Source organism: Sus scrofa, chromosome 1, assembly GCF_000003025.6.
Source record: "Sus scrofa isolate TJ Tabasco breed Duroc chromosome 1, Sscrofa11.1, whole genome shotgun sequence".
NCBI lineage: Eukaryota > Metazoa > Chordata > Mammalia > Artiodactyla > Suidae > Sus > Sus scrofa.
Window position 1 is genome coordinate 122796324 of NC_010443.5, and position 17114 is coordinate 122813437.

Sequence of the window (17114 nt, forward strand, 5' to 3'; positions counted from 1 at the left end):
TTTTTTGAAGATAAGCCTAATTTTTGGAAGTAGATAAAGATCATTTGAAGTGAAATGTGGTGAAGAAAATTGGGTGATTATATTGGCTCTGTTTTGGTTTTTTAAAGCTTGAGTTTTGATTCTGAAGTGACCACATTGTATGATCGGTATACTTTTTAACTTCAAAAAACATGTCTTCATAATATTTTAGAATATTTTGTATAGAACAAAGTTGTTATAGTTTGTTCCAATGTAAAGGAGAACAGTCTTTTGGATTTACAAATTTCACTGAATTTTGTGTGAAATCAACCTCACTGCTCTATTGTCATTTCATATTTGAAGGGATGTAAGCCATCAGTTTGGGGATGTAAGCGTTTGCATTTTTTTTTCTTTTTAGGGCTGCACCTGTGGCATATGGAAGCTCCCAGACTAGGGGTTGAATCAGAGCTACAGCTGCCAGCCTATGCCACAGCTACAGCAACATGGGGTCTGAGACAAGTCTGCGACCTACACCATAGCTCACAGCAATGCCTGATACTTAACCCACTGAGGGAGGCTAGAGATCAAACCCACATCCTCATGGATAGTAGCGGTGTTCTTAACCCGCTGAGCTGCAATGGGAACTCCTTTTTGCATTTTGAAATGTGATCCTGTTATGGGAAATCCTTGTGGGGAGGGGAGAAAATCAGCACTTCATCTCTCTTTACTGGGGGAGACTTGCAGGGTAGCTGCCATCCTGGGGATAGGATGGTCCTTCACTTCCTTTAAGTGCAGTTGATGGGTCAGCCTTTGCATCAGAGCCAAAGGGCAGAATCACAGAGTAGACAGAACAACCTGTGTTTTGTGGTTGCTTGAGCTGGGTAGAATTGCAAATGTACTTTATAATCAGATTTTAAATGGAATCCAGGTTGAACCGAGTAGTAAGATAAGTCCATGTGAGAGTAAATGCTGGGGGCAGTACTGAAAGTTTTGACTTGACTATCCTGGGACCCAAAGTGCCCATTTCTAAAATGAAAGGATCTATTTTATGGGCTGTATCCACCCTTTCAGAGTGCATGGGTGATGCCCCTTGATAATGGCACAAAGAGGGTTTGAGGCTTTCCATTTTCCACTGGTCTAGGGGCATTCACTGTATTCATTGTGTGCTTATCACCATGGAGGTAGGCTCATGTTCTAAAGTGTCCCATCTGAGGCTTGCACACATTCTTGGATGTCTTTGATTTCACCAAGTTGAATGAAATTGAACACATACATCACTGAGCCTTGATGTTCCGAAGGCAAAGATTTCAAAAAAGCAGGTACTAGTTTCCCTAGAACAATCGGAACATAATACCCCACTGCTGTGGAGTCTGAATTACTCCCAAGTCCCCTCATTCATCAGTAAGAAGGCACTTTGAGACTTTCAAGTTTGAGATATTTACATTGAGACTTGTCCCTCTGACACTGTGAACTGATTTCTTTAAGGATTCATGTTGGAGATAAAAAAGTAAGGGAAAATCCCTTATGACTTTATTTTGGCTATGTATTTTTGAATTTTATTTTGGACAGTCTCTTGCTGGGATTAAAGTTTATTCTCATTTCTGTTTGGCTGCACAAACTGGAGCCTGTGTGTGTGTGTGTGTGTGTGTGAGCAGGTGGGAAGAGTTGCCTTTAACTGCCATGATGGGCCCTTTGCCTGGTTTCATGTTACCCATTTTCTGGCTTATTTACTGAAGAACTGAGTTTTGACATTGACTAGAAACAATCTGTCCCACAGGTCCCCACCCTCCCTTAAATGGTCCATTCTGTCTCGATTAGGATATTGCCTTCCAAATTAAAACAAACAAACAAAAAAAAACAAAGATTAGAGAACATTGTTTCCAGAGGAGCTTAACTGTTTAAGGGTTAAAAACACAGAAAAATTATAACTTAAGTACTGTAGCAGCCAGGGAGTTGATGAAGAAAGGTGGCTTTGTTTGAGTTATTAGTTTGAACTCTGTTAAGAGAGACAAAATATCTTTTTTTTTTTATATGCTTAAAAGCAAATCCTTAACTGCATTTTCATTCTCTTACATCAGCCTGCTTCTCCCCTTCCCTCTCATGTGGCAAAACAATAAACAAAGTGACCACTGTTGATGCTGTGGGGCTCTTTCTTTCTCATACGGGCTCCCAGGATGGAAAGCTTTAGCCATTTAGCCTCTGAAAAGTCCTGCTCCTCTAAGGGAGGACTTTTGCTGAATGTTTGCTCGCTAGTGAACGTCTGTGGTCCCCAGCTCCAAAAGGGTTACCATGTGCTCGAATTTGTTGCCTTTCTCCACAACGATCTTTTCTTCCCCTCAGACTAGTACCAAGAGACTAACCGTAACATTTTTAAGAACAAATGCTGAATAGCATTGAGAACTATGTCTAGATACTCATGTTGCAACAGAACAAAGGGTGGGGGAAAAATGTAATTGTAATGTATACATGTAAGGATAACCTGACCCCCTTGCTGTACAGTGGGAAAATAAAAAAAAAAAAAAGAACAAATAGTACTTTCAATGCTTTTCTGGAGTTCCAGCCACACCCTCCGACCTAAAGCATTGACTTTGCTAATCCTAAAGCATTGACTTTGCTAGTCTTCCCTGACAGGGTTTTCAGATTTGTTCACACTGATAGCAGCAAAGAAAGCAGAATTTGAGTGGTTATTTTAAAGCAGTGTTTCCTAACCTGGTATCTATGGATTCCAAAGAGTCAGGTTTTCCAGGAGTGGTGCTGAGGGGTTTGGGGTGGGGAGAGGTGGACCCTCTATGATTGAATAGAAGCATTTGTACAAATAGGCCTTTTATTGGAGAGAAACCTATGACTCTCAGGGTTCTCAAGTCAAAAAAAATTAACAACTACTTTATTTTTAATGTTTTTTCTATTATGGTAAAATACACATAACATAAAATTTACCGTCTTTTTTTTTTTTTTTTTTTTTTTTTTTTTGGGTCTTTTTGCCTTTTCTAGGGCCGCTCCCACGGCATATGGAGGTTCTCAGGCTAGGGGTCCAATCAGAGCTGTAGCTGCCGGCCTACGCCAGAGCCACAGCAACGTGGGATCTGCGACCTACACCACAGGTCACGGCAACACCGGTTCGTTAACCCACTAAGCAAGGCTGCGGATCGAACCTGCATGGATGCTAGTCAGATTTGCTTCCGCTGAGCCACAACTGGAACTCCAACCTTACTTTTTGTTAAAAGACAGTGATAGTTGGATTGAGAATCAAGAAAACAATGCCTAGATAAGCACTTTATTAAACTATAGGTGTTACATAAAAGTAACAACTTCTAATAATCACTATTATTGTTACTATACTCAGTAGCATCAATGCCCATCGTTGTTTCTACTTTTATTTTAAACCATTTACAAGGAGTTTTTTAAACCCAGGTATCCCAATTGGCTCTCATAGAACAGATGATCTAATAACACCTTTCCTATAACAGCTCTTTGTTAAATACCAACAACGTAGTCAGGTGCCTGGACTGGTGATTTTGGCAACATCAGAGGCCAATTGGGATCAATTAGATGTGTCTCATCAATTCTCAACTATTCATTAAATGACTGAAAGCATCAATCAACCGGTCAAACAAAACAGCCCAATTCTGAGTTGTCCTCTTTGACTCCAGAAGACCAGGTTGGAATTCTAGAGAAACAATAAATAAAAAATTCTGAGGAAATATGCTAAACTGAAAAGCCATGCTATTCATTGTCTGCAAGTAATTATGTTGAGAACATAACTCTGCACTGCTATATTTATTATATATTATATATAGAGAGAGATATAAAATGTATATATGTCTTTAATGGATCTGCATTCCTCTTTCTGCTCCTCCCTTCCTTCGGGATCAAAAACAGCTCATAGAAGATGTTTTCATGAAATCTAATATATATAAAGACTGCAATACAATGTGTGTGTGTGTGTGTGTGAATACTGTGTACTGATTTAAACAACGATGTCCAGTGGATCCGGGAAGGAGCTTAGAGATTTCCATTTGCTTTGTGAAAAGTTTAATATGTGTGTCAAAAGCCACAAGGCAAAGGTTCAGATTACGCCCAGTGAAAGCTTGGGTGGTTATGAATGCTGAGTCCCAGAGACAAAAGCTCTTAGTTATAACTGCATTTCTGGAGAGGAGGGCGCCAGTTTGTTCACCACTTCCATTAAGGAACAACTACCTCTTTCAGCAGTGCTTTTCTCTCAGGAAGTGCAATATATAGTAAGGGCAGAAAAATAAGCAAAGGAGGAAATTTGTTATTGATTTTCTTTTCTTCTGCGAAATTACATGAAAGCTCAATGGCTTGTAGCAGCAACTTAGTCAATAAGATTCCATTTGAGACCACCTTGAAGTTCAATTCTCTCCTGATCCTTTTCAACTTCCTCTAACACTGGATTCTTTTGTTTTTAGTTGTCTTTAGTGCTGAGATACTATGAAGCTTTTTATTCCTAACAGGGCAGAGAGGATTTTGCTGAGGGTAAAACTGTGAAGGATTCCCAGGCAATAGTTTCAACCCTCCTTTTTGATTAGAAATTAACAATGCTAAGAACCAAACCTCAAAAGCTGAATAAAAAAAGAGACAAATAAGGTGAATAGAAGGATTCCTTATTGTAAAGCAATTTTTCAGTATTGGAATGTTGCTGAATTTTCTTGCATTTGAGCTGCAGAGAGACTGAGCTTGGTGTTTTGTCCCATGGGAGTGGGGAAGGGTCATTTATGTCAGACTCATCCTGGTGGGAGTGTGCATTTTGGCCATGATACTTGCTAACATTTATTGAACATTTACTGTGTGTTTGATGGTAGCTGAGCCTTTATATGGTTTTGTTCTGTAGGGAAGCAATAAGTCGCCTGTGTGAAGCTGTTCCTGGGGCAAATGGAGCCATTAAAAAGCGAAAGGTAAATATTGACGTGGTTTTCTTGTTTTATGTTACCCTAACTATGGGAAAGATAGTATCAAAAGAGTTGTTGGTTCATTCCACCGCATGACCCAAGGTCCAGAATAGCCTCGAGTAGTTGGCATGATATCAGAGATGCACTCAACGTTGTTCTTGTTCCTCACATTTTTCCGGCTTGCCAGACAGTCTGAAATGGCGATGCCTGGAGTGACAGAGTGGAGAAAGCACCCGGCTCTTTTCAAGTCAGACAATCTGGTTGCAGGGCTGGGTCTTTACTTGCCTTTGAGCATATCTCATCTCTCCAAGACTCCGTTTTTGTTCCTGTAAAGTTAAGTTGTTGAACCAGATGAGCAATGTTGATACCTTCCCGTTTCATTACTTTATAATGCGTGCATTCTGCATTTTTAGCATTTTAGACTTTTAAGACTCTTTGGTCTATTTTCAAATGGAAACATAGGTGCTGGTAGAGGTGGGATAATACACGAGAAGAAAGAGCTTTCCATGCTGAAAGAATGCACAAGATTTGATGTTAGACTTGAATTTAAATGCTGCCTTTGCCACCAACTAACTATGTGATCTTGGACAAGTCATTTCACCTTTTGGGCTCTTGATTTCCTCATCTGTAAGATGGGAGAAAATAGCGCTTACTTAAAAAAATTTTTTTTCCACATCTTTTTTAAAAGTAATTTTTATTGTTTTCCATTATAGCCAGTTTACAGTGTTCTGTCAGTTTTCTACTATACAGCAAGATGACCCAGTCACACATAAATATATTAATTCTTTTTCTTACATTATCCTCCATTATGTCCCATCATAAGTGACTAGATATACTTCCCAGTGCTACACAGCAGGATCTCATTGCTTATCCATTCCAAAGGCAACAGTTTTCATCTATTAACCCCAAATTCCCAGTCCATCCCCAACCCTCTCCCTCCCCTTGGCAACCACAAGTCTGTTTTCCAAGTCCATGAGTTTCTTTTCTGTGGAAAGGTTCATTTGTGCCATATATTAGATTCCAGATATAAATGATATCATATAGTATTTGCCTTTCTCTTTCTGACTTACTTCACTTAGTATGAGAGTCTCCAGTTCCATCCATGTTGCTGCAAATGGCATTATTTTGATCTTTTTTATGGCTGAGTAATATTCCATTATGTATATATGCCACATCTTCTTAATCCATTCATCTGTCATGGACATTTAGGTTGTTTCCATGTCTTGGCTAATAGCACTTACTTTATAGAATTGTGTAAGAATAAATGAAATGATGTGTACAAAGTGCCTGATGCAGTGCCTAGCTTACATTAGGCTTTAAATGATAATGGTAGTATTTTTGCTATTGAGCTATTAACCCTAGAACATTTAGTTGGTTTGAAAAGTCCAAAGGGGAGGTACAAAGTCTCTTAAGATAACTGTATAAATTGTAGACTTGTAGGCCATTTAAGAGGAGAGGAATTTTTAGAGATCTTCTGGTCTAACCCTCTCACTTTGCCAGCTGCTCAACTGTGGCTCAGAGAAGGGACTTACCTTGAGTCACTAGGTCAGTGCTGATTAGCGCCAGCTGTAGAAGTCAGGTCTTCAGAGTCCCAGTTTACTGCTCTATTTCTGTACCACCTTGACTTATTTTTTATTGTTGTTCATTATTTTGCACAGGGTTGAACCCATTGTCACCCAGAGTGACTCAAATGAGCCACATGGTATGGGAAACTGATAAATAGCCCTTGAATTCTAGAATTCTATTAGAACTCCCCATTTCTAGTTTCTTCTATGGAACCCTTCGTCTCTCTGTAGCCTCTGGCCTCCTTTTGCCTTCTCATAACCTCTGTGAATAGGATATTCCAACTGGATGATCCCAACAAATAGGCTTATTCACTTAAGACTTTCTCATTTCAGGAGTAGTGGGTGTTCACACTCCAAAACAAAATAAAACAATGGCAACCAGGCTCTCATCTTATCAGAAATTACACATGTAAAGAAAACAAGAAATTTTTGAGTTAATTTCCTTTGATAGCTACCATTTATTGAGTACTTATTACATGCCAGGGACTCTTCCATGCACTTTATAGTCTTTCTATTCTTCTTCCTCCTAATCTGAAAAATTGTAGTAAAATACATATTAAACTTATCATAGTAATAACCATTTTTTTCCTGAAGATTTTTTCTTTTTTAGGGCTGCACCCATGGCATATGGAAGTCCATAGCCTAGGGATCGAATCAGAGCTATAGCTGCTGGCTTATACCACAGCTCAGTGGTGGATCCCCAACCCACTGAGGAGGCCAGGGATGGAACCTGCACCCTCATGTATACCAGTTTCCAGTGCCCACGACAGGAACTCCCCGTTGTAACCATTTTTAAGTGTATAGTTCAGTGATATTAAGTACATTTATATTGTTGTTCAATCATCACCCCATCTATCCCCATAACTCTTTTTTAAAAAAGACATTTATTTGAAGAACAGAATATGCTTAGAATTATTTGCTTCTAAAAAGCTCATTTCCCCTAAGCCCTAACTTTGTAATTTCGCATTAAGCAATGAAGTTATTTCACACAATCTAGTTAAGAAAATTAATGGGAGTAGCCCCATAACTCTTTTTATCTTGCAAAACAGAAAGTCTATACCCTTTAGACAATAACTTCTCATTCCTGCCCTCTCTTCAGCCCTTGACAACCACCATTCTGCTTTCTGTCTCTATGATTTTTCCTATTCTGAGTACCTCATATAAGTGGAATCCTATAGTATTTGTCTTATTGAGACTGGCTTATTTCACATTACTTCACATAATGTCCTCAAGGTTCATCCATGCTGTAGCATATGTCAAAAATTCCCTTCCTTGTTAAGACTGAATAATATTTAATTGTGTGTATATATATCACATTTTTCTCATCTATTCACTTGTTGATGGACACTTGGGTTACTTCCATGTTTTAACTGTTGTGAATAATGCTTCTGTGAACATGGATATACAAGTATCTCTTCAAATCCTTACCTTCAATTCTTTTGCATATATAACAAGAAGTTGAATTGTTGGATGATATGGTAGTTCTATTTTTAATTTTCTGGGGAACTACCATACTGTTATCCTTGGTAGTTTTACCATTGTACTTTCCTATCAATAGTGTACACGTGTTTCACTTTCTCCATATCCTTGCCAACAATTATTTTTTCCTTCCTCCCTTTCTTCTTTCCTTCTTCCCTCTCCCCCTCACCTGTTTTGACTAGTTATAGGTCTATCCAGACTGTCTGTTTCATGATTTAGTTTTGGTAGGTATTCTGTTTCTAGAAATTTGTTCATTTTATCTAGGTAATCCAATTTGTTGACATACTAATTTGACTCTTCTTTTTTTTGTTAGCTTTTCTAGCTAAAGGCTTGTCATTTTTTTGTTGATCTTTTCAAAGAACCAACTTTTGGTTTCATTGATTTCCTCTACTGATTTTCTAGTCTCTGTATCATTTATCTCTGCTCTAATCTTTATTATTTATTTCCTTCTACTAGCTTTGGGTTTAATTTGTTAATTTTTTTGAGTTCCTTAAACTCTAAAGTTTAGATTGTTGATTTTTCTCTTTTTGTGTATGTTTATAGCTATAAATTATAGTCTTATAGCTATAAAAGCATCACTTACACTGTATCTCTTAAGTTTTGGTATATTGTGTTTTTTGCAACCTTTAATTTTTTATTTTTTGGCCCTGTCCACAGCATGTGAATTTCCTGGGTCAGGAATTGAACCCATACCATAGCAGCGATCCAGGTGACAACACTGGATCCTTAGCCTGCTGTGGCACAAGCAATCTCCTTGTACTCTTTTAATCATCACAAGAAACCTAGATAGCAACTTTTTTTCATACTTGTGGTATTCAAAAGGAGTTGAGAATTAAGCTAGTCCAAACTCTCATGGGAATTCCTTTTATATAAAGCAAGCTCCTATTCCTAACATTTTGGGAGAGTAGAAAGTATTGGGAAAGGTTTGAGGGCTCAAATTTCACACCTACTTACTCAAGGATTTGCTGCATTCCAATTTTTTTTTAAAGTTTTTAGGTAAAAAAGGATTCCATCTCATTTGATTTATTTAAAGTAGAGAGGAAGAATGTGGGCCTTGGCTCATTTTTAACATTTAAAAAACATCAATATTTGTTCTGTAACAAACATAACTTAGAGTGTTGTTTTGTTATTTTTAAAGCCTCCAGCTAAGTTCCTATCAACAGTTCTGGGCAAAAGTAATCTTCAGTTTTCGGGAATGAATATAAAACTGACCATCTCCACATGCAGCCTCACATTGATGAATCTTGACAACCAACAGGTAAGATCATGAATGTCATTTATAGTTTAACATATCTATTTTTCTAGAACAGCCTGAGCACAATAAAGAGAATAAAGTTTCAGACAGTATGCCTAAAACTTAGCAAGACATGAGAGAAAAAAAAAATCTGGCAAGGATTTATGCATAACAACAATTAGATCAACAGTATTACTAATCCATCACTGGCATATTTAACTGCCTGCATACTTGTGCTACCTAATTGGCTTTGTAATAAGAATGAAGGTGCAAAGAACATGGTAAATATACCATTTGGAATATCCTTGAGTCAGTCATTCATTACTTTCCACCACCCTTCCCTAAAGGAAAAGCAATTCATGGAGTTCCTGTCGTGGCGCAGTGGTTAATGAATCCAACTAGGAACCATGAGGTTGCGGGTTCGATCCCTGGCCTTGCTCCGTGTGTTAGGGATGCAGTGTTGCCGTGAGCTGTGGTGTAGGTCGCAGATGCAGCTCAGATTCCGCATTGCTGTGGCTCTGGCGTAGGCCAGCGGCTACAGCTCCGATTTGACCCCTAGCCTGGGAACCTCCATATGCCTCAGGAACGGCCCGAGAAATGGCAAAAAGACAAAAAAAAAAAAAAAAAGAAGGAAAAGCAATTCTGTTGTCAGAATTAACAGACTCTGTGTTGGACTGGGAATGCAGATGAAGGACAGAGGGAAGGGTGATGTTAGGGTTAATGTTCTAGCTAACAAATTTAAGCAGAAAACATTTTCTCCCAACCATTAAGGCCAAAAAGCCTTCTCAATGTTATTGTATAAACAGTTTTTTCATCTTTGATGATTTATGATGCTATAGAGTGCCCCAGTTCTGTGAACTTTCTTTCTCAAAGAACAGCATTACTGAAGTAAATATAAAAGATATACAGGCAGGGAGTTCCTGTTGTGGCTCAGTGGAAATGAATTTGACTAGTATCCATGAGCATGTGGGTTATATCCCTGGCCTCACCCAGTGGGTCTGGGATCCAGGGTTGCCATGAGTGAGCTGTGGTGTAGGTTGCAGATGTGGCTCGGATCCCGTGTTGCTGTGGCTGTGGTATAGGCTGGCAGCCGTAGGTCCGATTTTGCCCCTAGCCTGAGAACTTCCATATGTGGTATGGCCCTAAAAAAGAAAAGAAAAAAAAAAGATATACAGGCATTGGGCTAAATGTGTACTTTAAACGAGGACACTCTCTTAAATAATTTTTTAAACTAAATTCCTTATATCAGATTATTTATGTATATTAGAGTATAATTTGTCTTGGTCTGATTGCAGTGATCTGAGGTTCTTGATATTTAATGTTTTACCATATGGAGTGCTGTTCCACTCATGGAAGGTTTAGTGTGTACTTGGCAGTGATAAAACACTAAGAGGCTTTGAGGTCCCATGTAGGTTGGAAACCTGGCTTTGCCACTAATAAGCAAGTTACCCTTACACTCAGTTTTCTTCATCAGTGAAATGAGAATTATAGTTCTTATTCATAGACTTTCTGAGAAGATGGATTTAACAATAGTAGGTGTCTCACAGGGTTATTTAGAAGATTAGGTAAAGTCATAGATGTAAATCACTCAGCACAGTGCTGGTCCCATGTTACCTATTATTGTTATTTACTCAAATTTTCTTCCTTGAGGCTTTTTCATATACTGTAAAATACTTAGCAGGGAAAGCATATTGTGGTATGTAAAATTATAAAATTGTCAGTTACAGGGCGTTCCCATCATGGCTCAGTGGAAACGAATCTGACTAGCATCTATGAAGACTCAGGTTCCATCCTTGGCCTCACTTAGTGGGTTAAAGATCCAGTGTTGCCATGAGCTGTGGTGGTCGCAGATGTGGCTCAGATATGGCGTTGCTGTGGCTGTTGGTGTAGGCCAGAGGCTACAGCTCCGATTCGATCCGTAGCCTGGGAACATCCATATGCTATGGGTATGGCCCTAAAAAGACCAAAAAAAAAAAAAATTTGTCAGTTACATATAAGTAGTTATATATATTTTGACTTCCTTTTTTTCTTTTGGTACAAAAGATTCACTTGTGGTTTTGAGGGCTGCTTTCTTTTCCAAATTCAAAAGCAGAATAAAATACACTGCTTACACAGTAGTATAAAACACCATAGAGGGAAATATTTAATATGAAACAGTTTAAAATAGATTCCTGTCTGGCCTAGTCATGATTGGTTTTCCAAGAGAGGTGATGGCATTGATGTAATGACAGCAGAACATTTGGGGCTGTACTTAGAAGATGCAGCCTATCTGGGTGGAAGGTGGAACATCCATTATCTTTCAGATGCTTTGAGCTCAAGACATTTGTGTACATAGGACTTATTTTTATTTTTTCACACATGTGAGTGGTACCAGGCATGTTTAATGCTTGTAGTTGAAAGAGTTCATTTAGTATAGGAGCCCTAGATTTAGCTCAGGGTTTTGTAGATAGGAAGAGTAGGTGAACCAGAGCCATCACGGTGAGAGTTTTATGTGCAAAATCCAGTAAGAATTTTTAAAAAAATGGCTCTTTCCAGGGGGTAACTGAAGTGAATGGGGAATTTAGGAAAAATAGGATTGTGTTTTATGTATGTAGGGGGCATAATTTATTCTTAGCATCTCTTCTCTCCTCCCCCCCTCCTTTTCCAGGCCAATGCAATTAGAGCTGTTTTTCCACACATCCCTGATCTTTCAGGCAAATAGAAGGAGGGTCACTGGGCATGGGTGGCTTCCACCAGTAATTAGAGCAAAGAGGTGCTTTTGGGGTGGCTCACATCTTTTTTGCCCTGTGGTATGGAATGGCTTGAGTTCAACCCTCTGCCAGAGTGGGGACCAAAGTTAGGATCTCACTGATATCAGCCTTAGAGTCTGATTATTAAAAATAATTTTGATGGAGTTCCCATCGTGGCACAGCGGAAAGGAATCCGACTAGGAACCACGGGGTTGTGGGTTCGGTCCCTGGCCTTGCTTAGTGGGTTAAGGATCCGGTGTTGCTGTGAGCTGTGGTGCAGTTCGCAGGTGCAGCTCGGATCCTGTGTTGCTGTGGCTGTGGCTGTGGCTGGCAGCTGTAGCTCCAATTCGACCCCTAGCCTGGAAACCTCCATATGCCTCGGGTGCAGCCCTAAAAAATAAATAAATAAATAAAATTTTTTTAATTAGTCTGCGGACTAGGGGAAATGGCCACATTAAAAAGATGTGCCATTCTGGATGTTAAACTCTGGCTGTTTATATATCCCAACAAAAGGGCAATTAAGATGTTCCAGGTATAGAGGCAGCAGAGAAGTGACCTTAGGGATGTAGCATGAGAAAAATGACTTATTAGTAAATGCTCCTTAAAGAAAACTACCTTTGAAGTTCTAAGATAAATACAAATAATGCCCCCCACCGTAACTTCTAAGATGGTTCACACTGGGAGTTTTGTTGCCTCTCTCTAGATTATGAGATGCTGGTCTTTAATTAAGAAATTAAGGAGTTCCCACTGTGGCTCAGTGGAAATGAATCTGATTAGTATCCATGAGAATGCAGTTTGGAACCCTGGCCTTGCTCAGTGCGTTAAGGATCCCACTTTGCTATGGCTGTGGCTGGCAGCTACAGCTCATATTTGACCCATAGCTTTGAACCTCCATGTGCTACAGGTACAGCCCTTGAAAAATAAAAAAAGAAATTAAAACTATAAGCATAAGCTAAACAAAACAGATCTGTGTTCTTGAGGGCAGCCAATGTGGGCCATTTGATTTAAGCAAATATTTATAGTAAATGTGCATAGACCACAAAAGCTGTCTCCAGATCACACTACACACTCATGAATTTCTCTGAGTTCTCTCTCATCATTCCACATCCCACCCTCTCCCCCCATCAAAGAACCAGGATTAGAATTTCCCCAGAACTCTCTTCTTTAGTTTATCTATTTATATATAGATATGTATATCTTCATTAAATCCTCAGTTTGTAAGTTCCATCCAGTTATTCTTGTTCTTAGTTTGGGATCCTGAGGCAGAGAGATTAATTTACTCAGTTGCAGAGCTAGTAAGGATTGGAAGACAGATTTGAATCTGTGTATAACTGTTAACATTGAAAAATATTACCATTTTTTATCTTTGGTAAATATTAACAAGTGTTAATTTCAGTGATCACTCAGGTTACTGCCTATTTTTAAGACCAACAAACCAATCATCAGAGGAGTGAGTTGCAGAGTCTAGGTCTTTCTCCCCTAAATAAGCCTTCAAACCCAACAGGGAGTGGTCCCCCCCACCCCCTTCCTCCCGACTCAGTCTCTAAGAGAAACAGAGGAACACTTCCCAGTTTGTACATGTTTTTTCTGAACCTATTTCCTGGCATCTTTATCTGGAGGTAAATGCAACTAGTCAGTTCATGTGTACTCAACCCATTTTATGCTTTTTCCAGCGTACTGTTAATTCATATCCCACAAGCAATTATCTCCCCAAACTCTTAAGACTGCATCTACAAGCAGTGTCAATATGTAATGAAAGTAAGCCATGGGAGAAGTAGTAAAGACATTTGAGTGCCACAGTTTAACCTCTTTCCCCACCTCTGCTCCCATGCTAGTGTTTGAATTATGATCATCCTTACTTGCTAGTTCTGTAATTTACAGAGAAGAATCCCCTTCCCTGAAAGACAGGATAACTGTAACATAAGTAGGCTCTGAGTGGTCGTGTTGTATTGGCTGTGTCCTTTACTGCCATAATGGAGCAAAAACATCTGGTACTTTTTCACTGGGCACAGCCTTCTGACTGCTATTCACATAGAACTTCAGCAATATGCTTATTGATTTGGTAGGTTGTCCCAGGTTGGTCAATTCTCTTATGGGAATTTACTAAGTTTAATTTCCACCAATTAATTTGTAAATCAGGTATGTGAAGCTAGAGAACTTTCCCTTTTTGTTTTTTTTTTAGTGGTTAAATTTAAATCATAAAGTGGTTGCGCCCATACATTAAAGTAGTATATAATACAATAAAAGTAGAATTAGAGAAAGTATGTATGCAATACCATTAGACAAAATACACAGAACAAGAAATTTTTATTATCTGGAATGCTGGTGCATAACCAATAACAAGCTTAATTAGAGGAGGAGACAGAGGAAAAACTTCAGATACTGAGGTGAATTTCTGGGCAGGTTTAAAACCCTTAAGGGCTGACAGCATAATTGTTCATAAAGTCTTTTGTAGATGTAGGGCTCTCCTTTTACTTGACAGTTTTCAGTTAACAGTTCTTATATTATGAAGTTCAACCAAAGTCTTTTGCCTGTAAAGTTACATGAAAAACAAAGAGCAAGTAAAACAGAAAATTTCTCTAGTATATAAAGATGTTAGTTTTCTTTGTACTTTGACATTCTTAGTTTGAAACTTTATTAAGGACGTCTTAATTTTTGACTTTTAAAAATGGTCAAGACGGTAAATTTTCTTGAATTCAAGATTACAGTAGTGTTATAAATGATCAAGATATATGTACAAACAATATCTCAGATGCTCTTGGAAACACGCTTTAAGATATAGCACACATGATACACATTTCTTTGGAGGCTCGATTATTCTTTTGCAATACTGAAGAATACTCAATTTACCTTTCGCTAAAAATTTAGCCTTTGGATAATAACTACAGCTTGGCTTAGATGAATCACAAAATGACATCTTCAGTATGCTTTCAGTCCAAATAACTCAGACATGTGGTGTCCAAAGTTGGATAAATTAGTTACTTTTTCTCATATGATTAACATCAGTGGGCTCTTGTACCGGCCATGTGTCTTGGTTTTTCTTGCAAAGCCATCCGGAAATGTGAAAGATACTTTCCCAAATGCAAGGAAATTAATCTAGATCAGTAACAGAGTCAAAGCCACAAGTGTTTCACGACATTCTTGAAAACAGGTTTCAACAGTACTGAGATCCTTTTCCTTTAACAATTTTCTTCCTTTCCCATAACTGTGAAGTCACTTTCCTAGTCTACACTGCCCCCCCCCCCATTTTTTCTTTTGGATCAAGTGTTTCATTGGCACGGAACTATTCGGAATGAACCCAAGAGACTGGAATGTTGTTGGGTCTCTCCTCAAGTAGTTTCCTCCTCTCTTCACAGCATACTACTCTCTATCAATAATCTCATCACAGCCGAGTTCTTCGGTCAGACGATTGACAACCATAAGTGAAAAAAGCTCCTCGATAAAAGCCAACTGATCGAACGGGGTCTTCTCATAATGCATCTGAAATCCGCCCCCCAGAGCTGCTTCTCTCGCTCTGGAGGTCCTCAGAAACATCTTGTTGGCTTCTTCCAGGGCCGCTGAGACTCTGTAGCCCGCACCACTCAGCTGCTCCTCTTCCGGATAGTCGTAGTCGTCCTCCCAGTCATCAAATTCCTCGCCCTCGTCCTCGCTCTCGAAATCAGGGCCCGCGATCTGGCCCGGGCGCTCCCCAGGGTTGGGCCGGTTAGCGAGGCCTCGCTGCCCCTGCGGCTCCGCCATTGGCTGGGCCACCTCCTCCTCCATTGGGCCTTCCTCCTCCAGCTGTGGCGGGGCCCCGGAGCGGGAGGGGTTCGGGGACGGCCCCCGGCTCCCGCTGCCTACCTCCATTTGCGGAAGGTCGCTCTCGCCGGGCATCACATCCATCTGCAGGTCATTGCTCTCCTCATAAAGCTCGGACAGCTCGTGCATTTCCGACATTGTGCAATCGGCTAGACCTCTCGCCAAGCGTTTTCTGCAAGATCTGGGCTACGCGGCCGCGCGGTTGTGCGCTTGCGCACACGCCGTGGGCTTGCGTGACCTTGAGCGTGTGCGCGACCCCCAGAAATCGCCTCCTGCTTGGCGCGCTGCTCAGTCGGCAACCGCTAGCTGTTCGCTCCTGGGGACTTACGGGACCTTGGTCCTTTCAGACTAAATACACTTACAAACGAGAGCATTGCTTAGCCCCTGCCTTACTTAGTCATTCTGCTTCTGATGCTGTAATCTTGAAAACACTTTACACATCTTCTGTAACACCCCTTAACCCTCCTCCTCCATCGCCTTCCTCCTTCCTCCCTCCGCTTTTCGCTCCTCCTCCTTCCCCCATCCCCAGGCAATCACATCTTCTCCTAGGTTTTAACTACTTTTTTCTAGGCGCAAATGACTGCTAAATCTGCACCTCCAAAGCAAAAGATGTTCTGAACCACAGAGCAATATATTAAGAATTGATCCATCCATCTCTAATATTAAAAAAAAGTTAAATGAACAAATAAGCATATTAAAGGTGTTCTACAAAGAAAAAATAAATAGAAGAAATACTTGCTCCTGTTTCTTTTTGCAGGAGACATAACCTTACACTGTTAGCAATTCGGTGTATATTCTTTAAATTCCCTCCCCCCCTTTCTTTGCATTTACGTGGATCTCTCTATTGTCTTCTGGAAAAGTCTTTTTTTTTTTTTTTTCTTTTTACATATCTTAACATAATTGTCTTCAACTTTCAAAACAAGGAAACGAAAAAGCCCTCAGCAATGTCTTGAAGATTTAGCAGTGTTAGTGTCCACAGACATGTGTTTTTCCTAGTATGCTACTTGTATAGCAATGTTGCAAATGACCTAACAATGCACAAATAATTTTATAATTTTTGATATTTAAAATTATGGGTAAAAAAAAAAAAAGAAAAAACTATGGGTAAATGAACATCCCCAAATGACAATATTTCTCTCAAATGAAAACCTAGAAGTGCAAAGGTGAAATTGTAGGGTATTCATCCTTTAGTTTTAATAAATGTCAAATTGCTCTTCAAAGTTGCTGTGCAAATTTAGGCTCTAGCCAGCCATATTTGAGAATATCCACACCCTTGCCACACATTATTTTGTTGATTGTTAACAATTTTATCACTTAAAGGTGTATTATTTTATTTTTCATAGTCTTATTACTTGGAAATTATCTTTCAATATGTTTAGTGAACCTATGTATTACTTCTGAAAATTAAATGGTCTTATTTTAGGTTTGTTTATTTTTCTTATTG

The 17114-nt window shown here is 39.4% G+C and overlaps 2 protein-coding genes across 3 annotated transcripts in view; one reads left to right on the plus strand and one right to left on the minus strand.

Annotated features, from left to right (window-relative positions):
- Nucleotides 1–17114, plus strand: part of SHC4 (SHC adaptor protein 4) — a 148680-nt gene that overhangs the window by 73579 nt on the left and 57987 nt on the right. For both annotated transcript variants that reach the window (XM_013993029.2, XM_003121520.4), the window contains exons 3-4: nucleotides 4808–4871; nucleotides 9048–9167. In XM_013993029.2, coding sequence (XP_013848483.1) covers nucleotides 4808–4871; nucleotides 9048–9167 — 184 coding nt within the window. The remainder of the gene's footprint in view (nucleotides 1–4807; nucleotides 4872–9047; nucleotides 9168–17114) is intronic.
- On the minus strand, nucleotides 14161–16158 carry EID1 (EP300 interacting inhibitor of differentiation 1). The gene has a single exon (XM_001928761.4). It carries the CDS (start codon nucleotides 15806–15808, stop codon nucleotides 15233–15235), a length of 576 nt encoding a protein of 191 aa, XP_001928796.1. The 5' UTR covers nucleotides 15809–16158; the 3' UTR covers nucleotides 14161–15232.

Excerpts from the sequence above, each read along its gene's own strand:
- EID1 (XM_001928761.4), bottom strand. The coding sequence starts at position 15,808 with ATGTCGGAAATGCACGAGCTGTCCGAGCTTTATGAGGAGAGCAATGAC.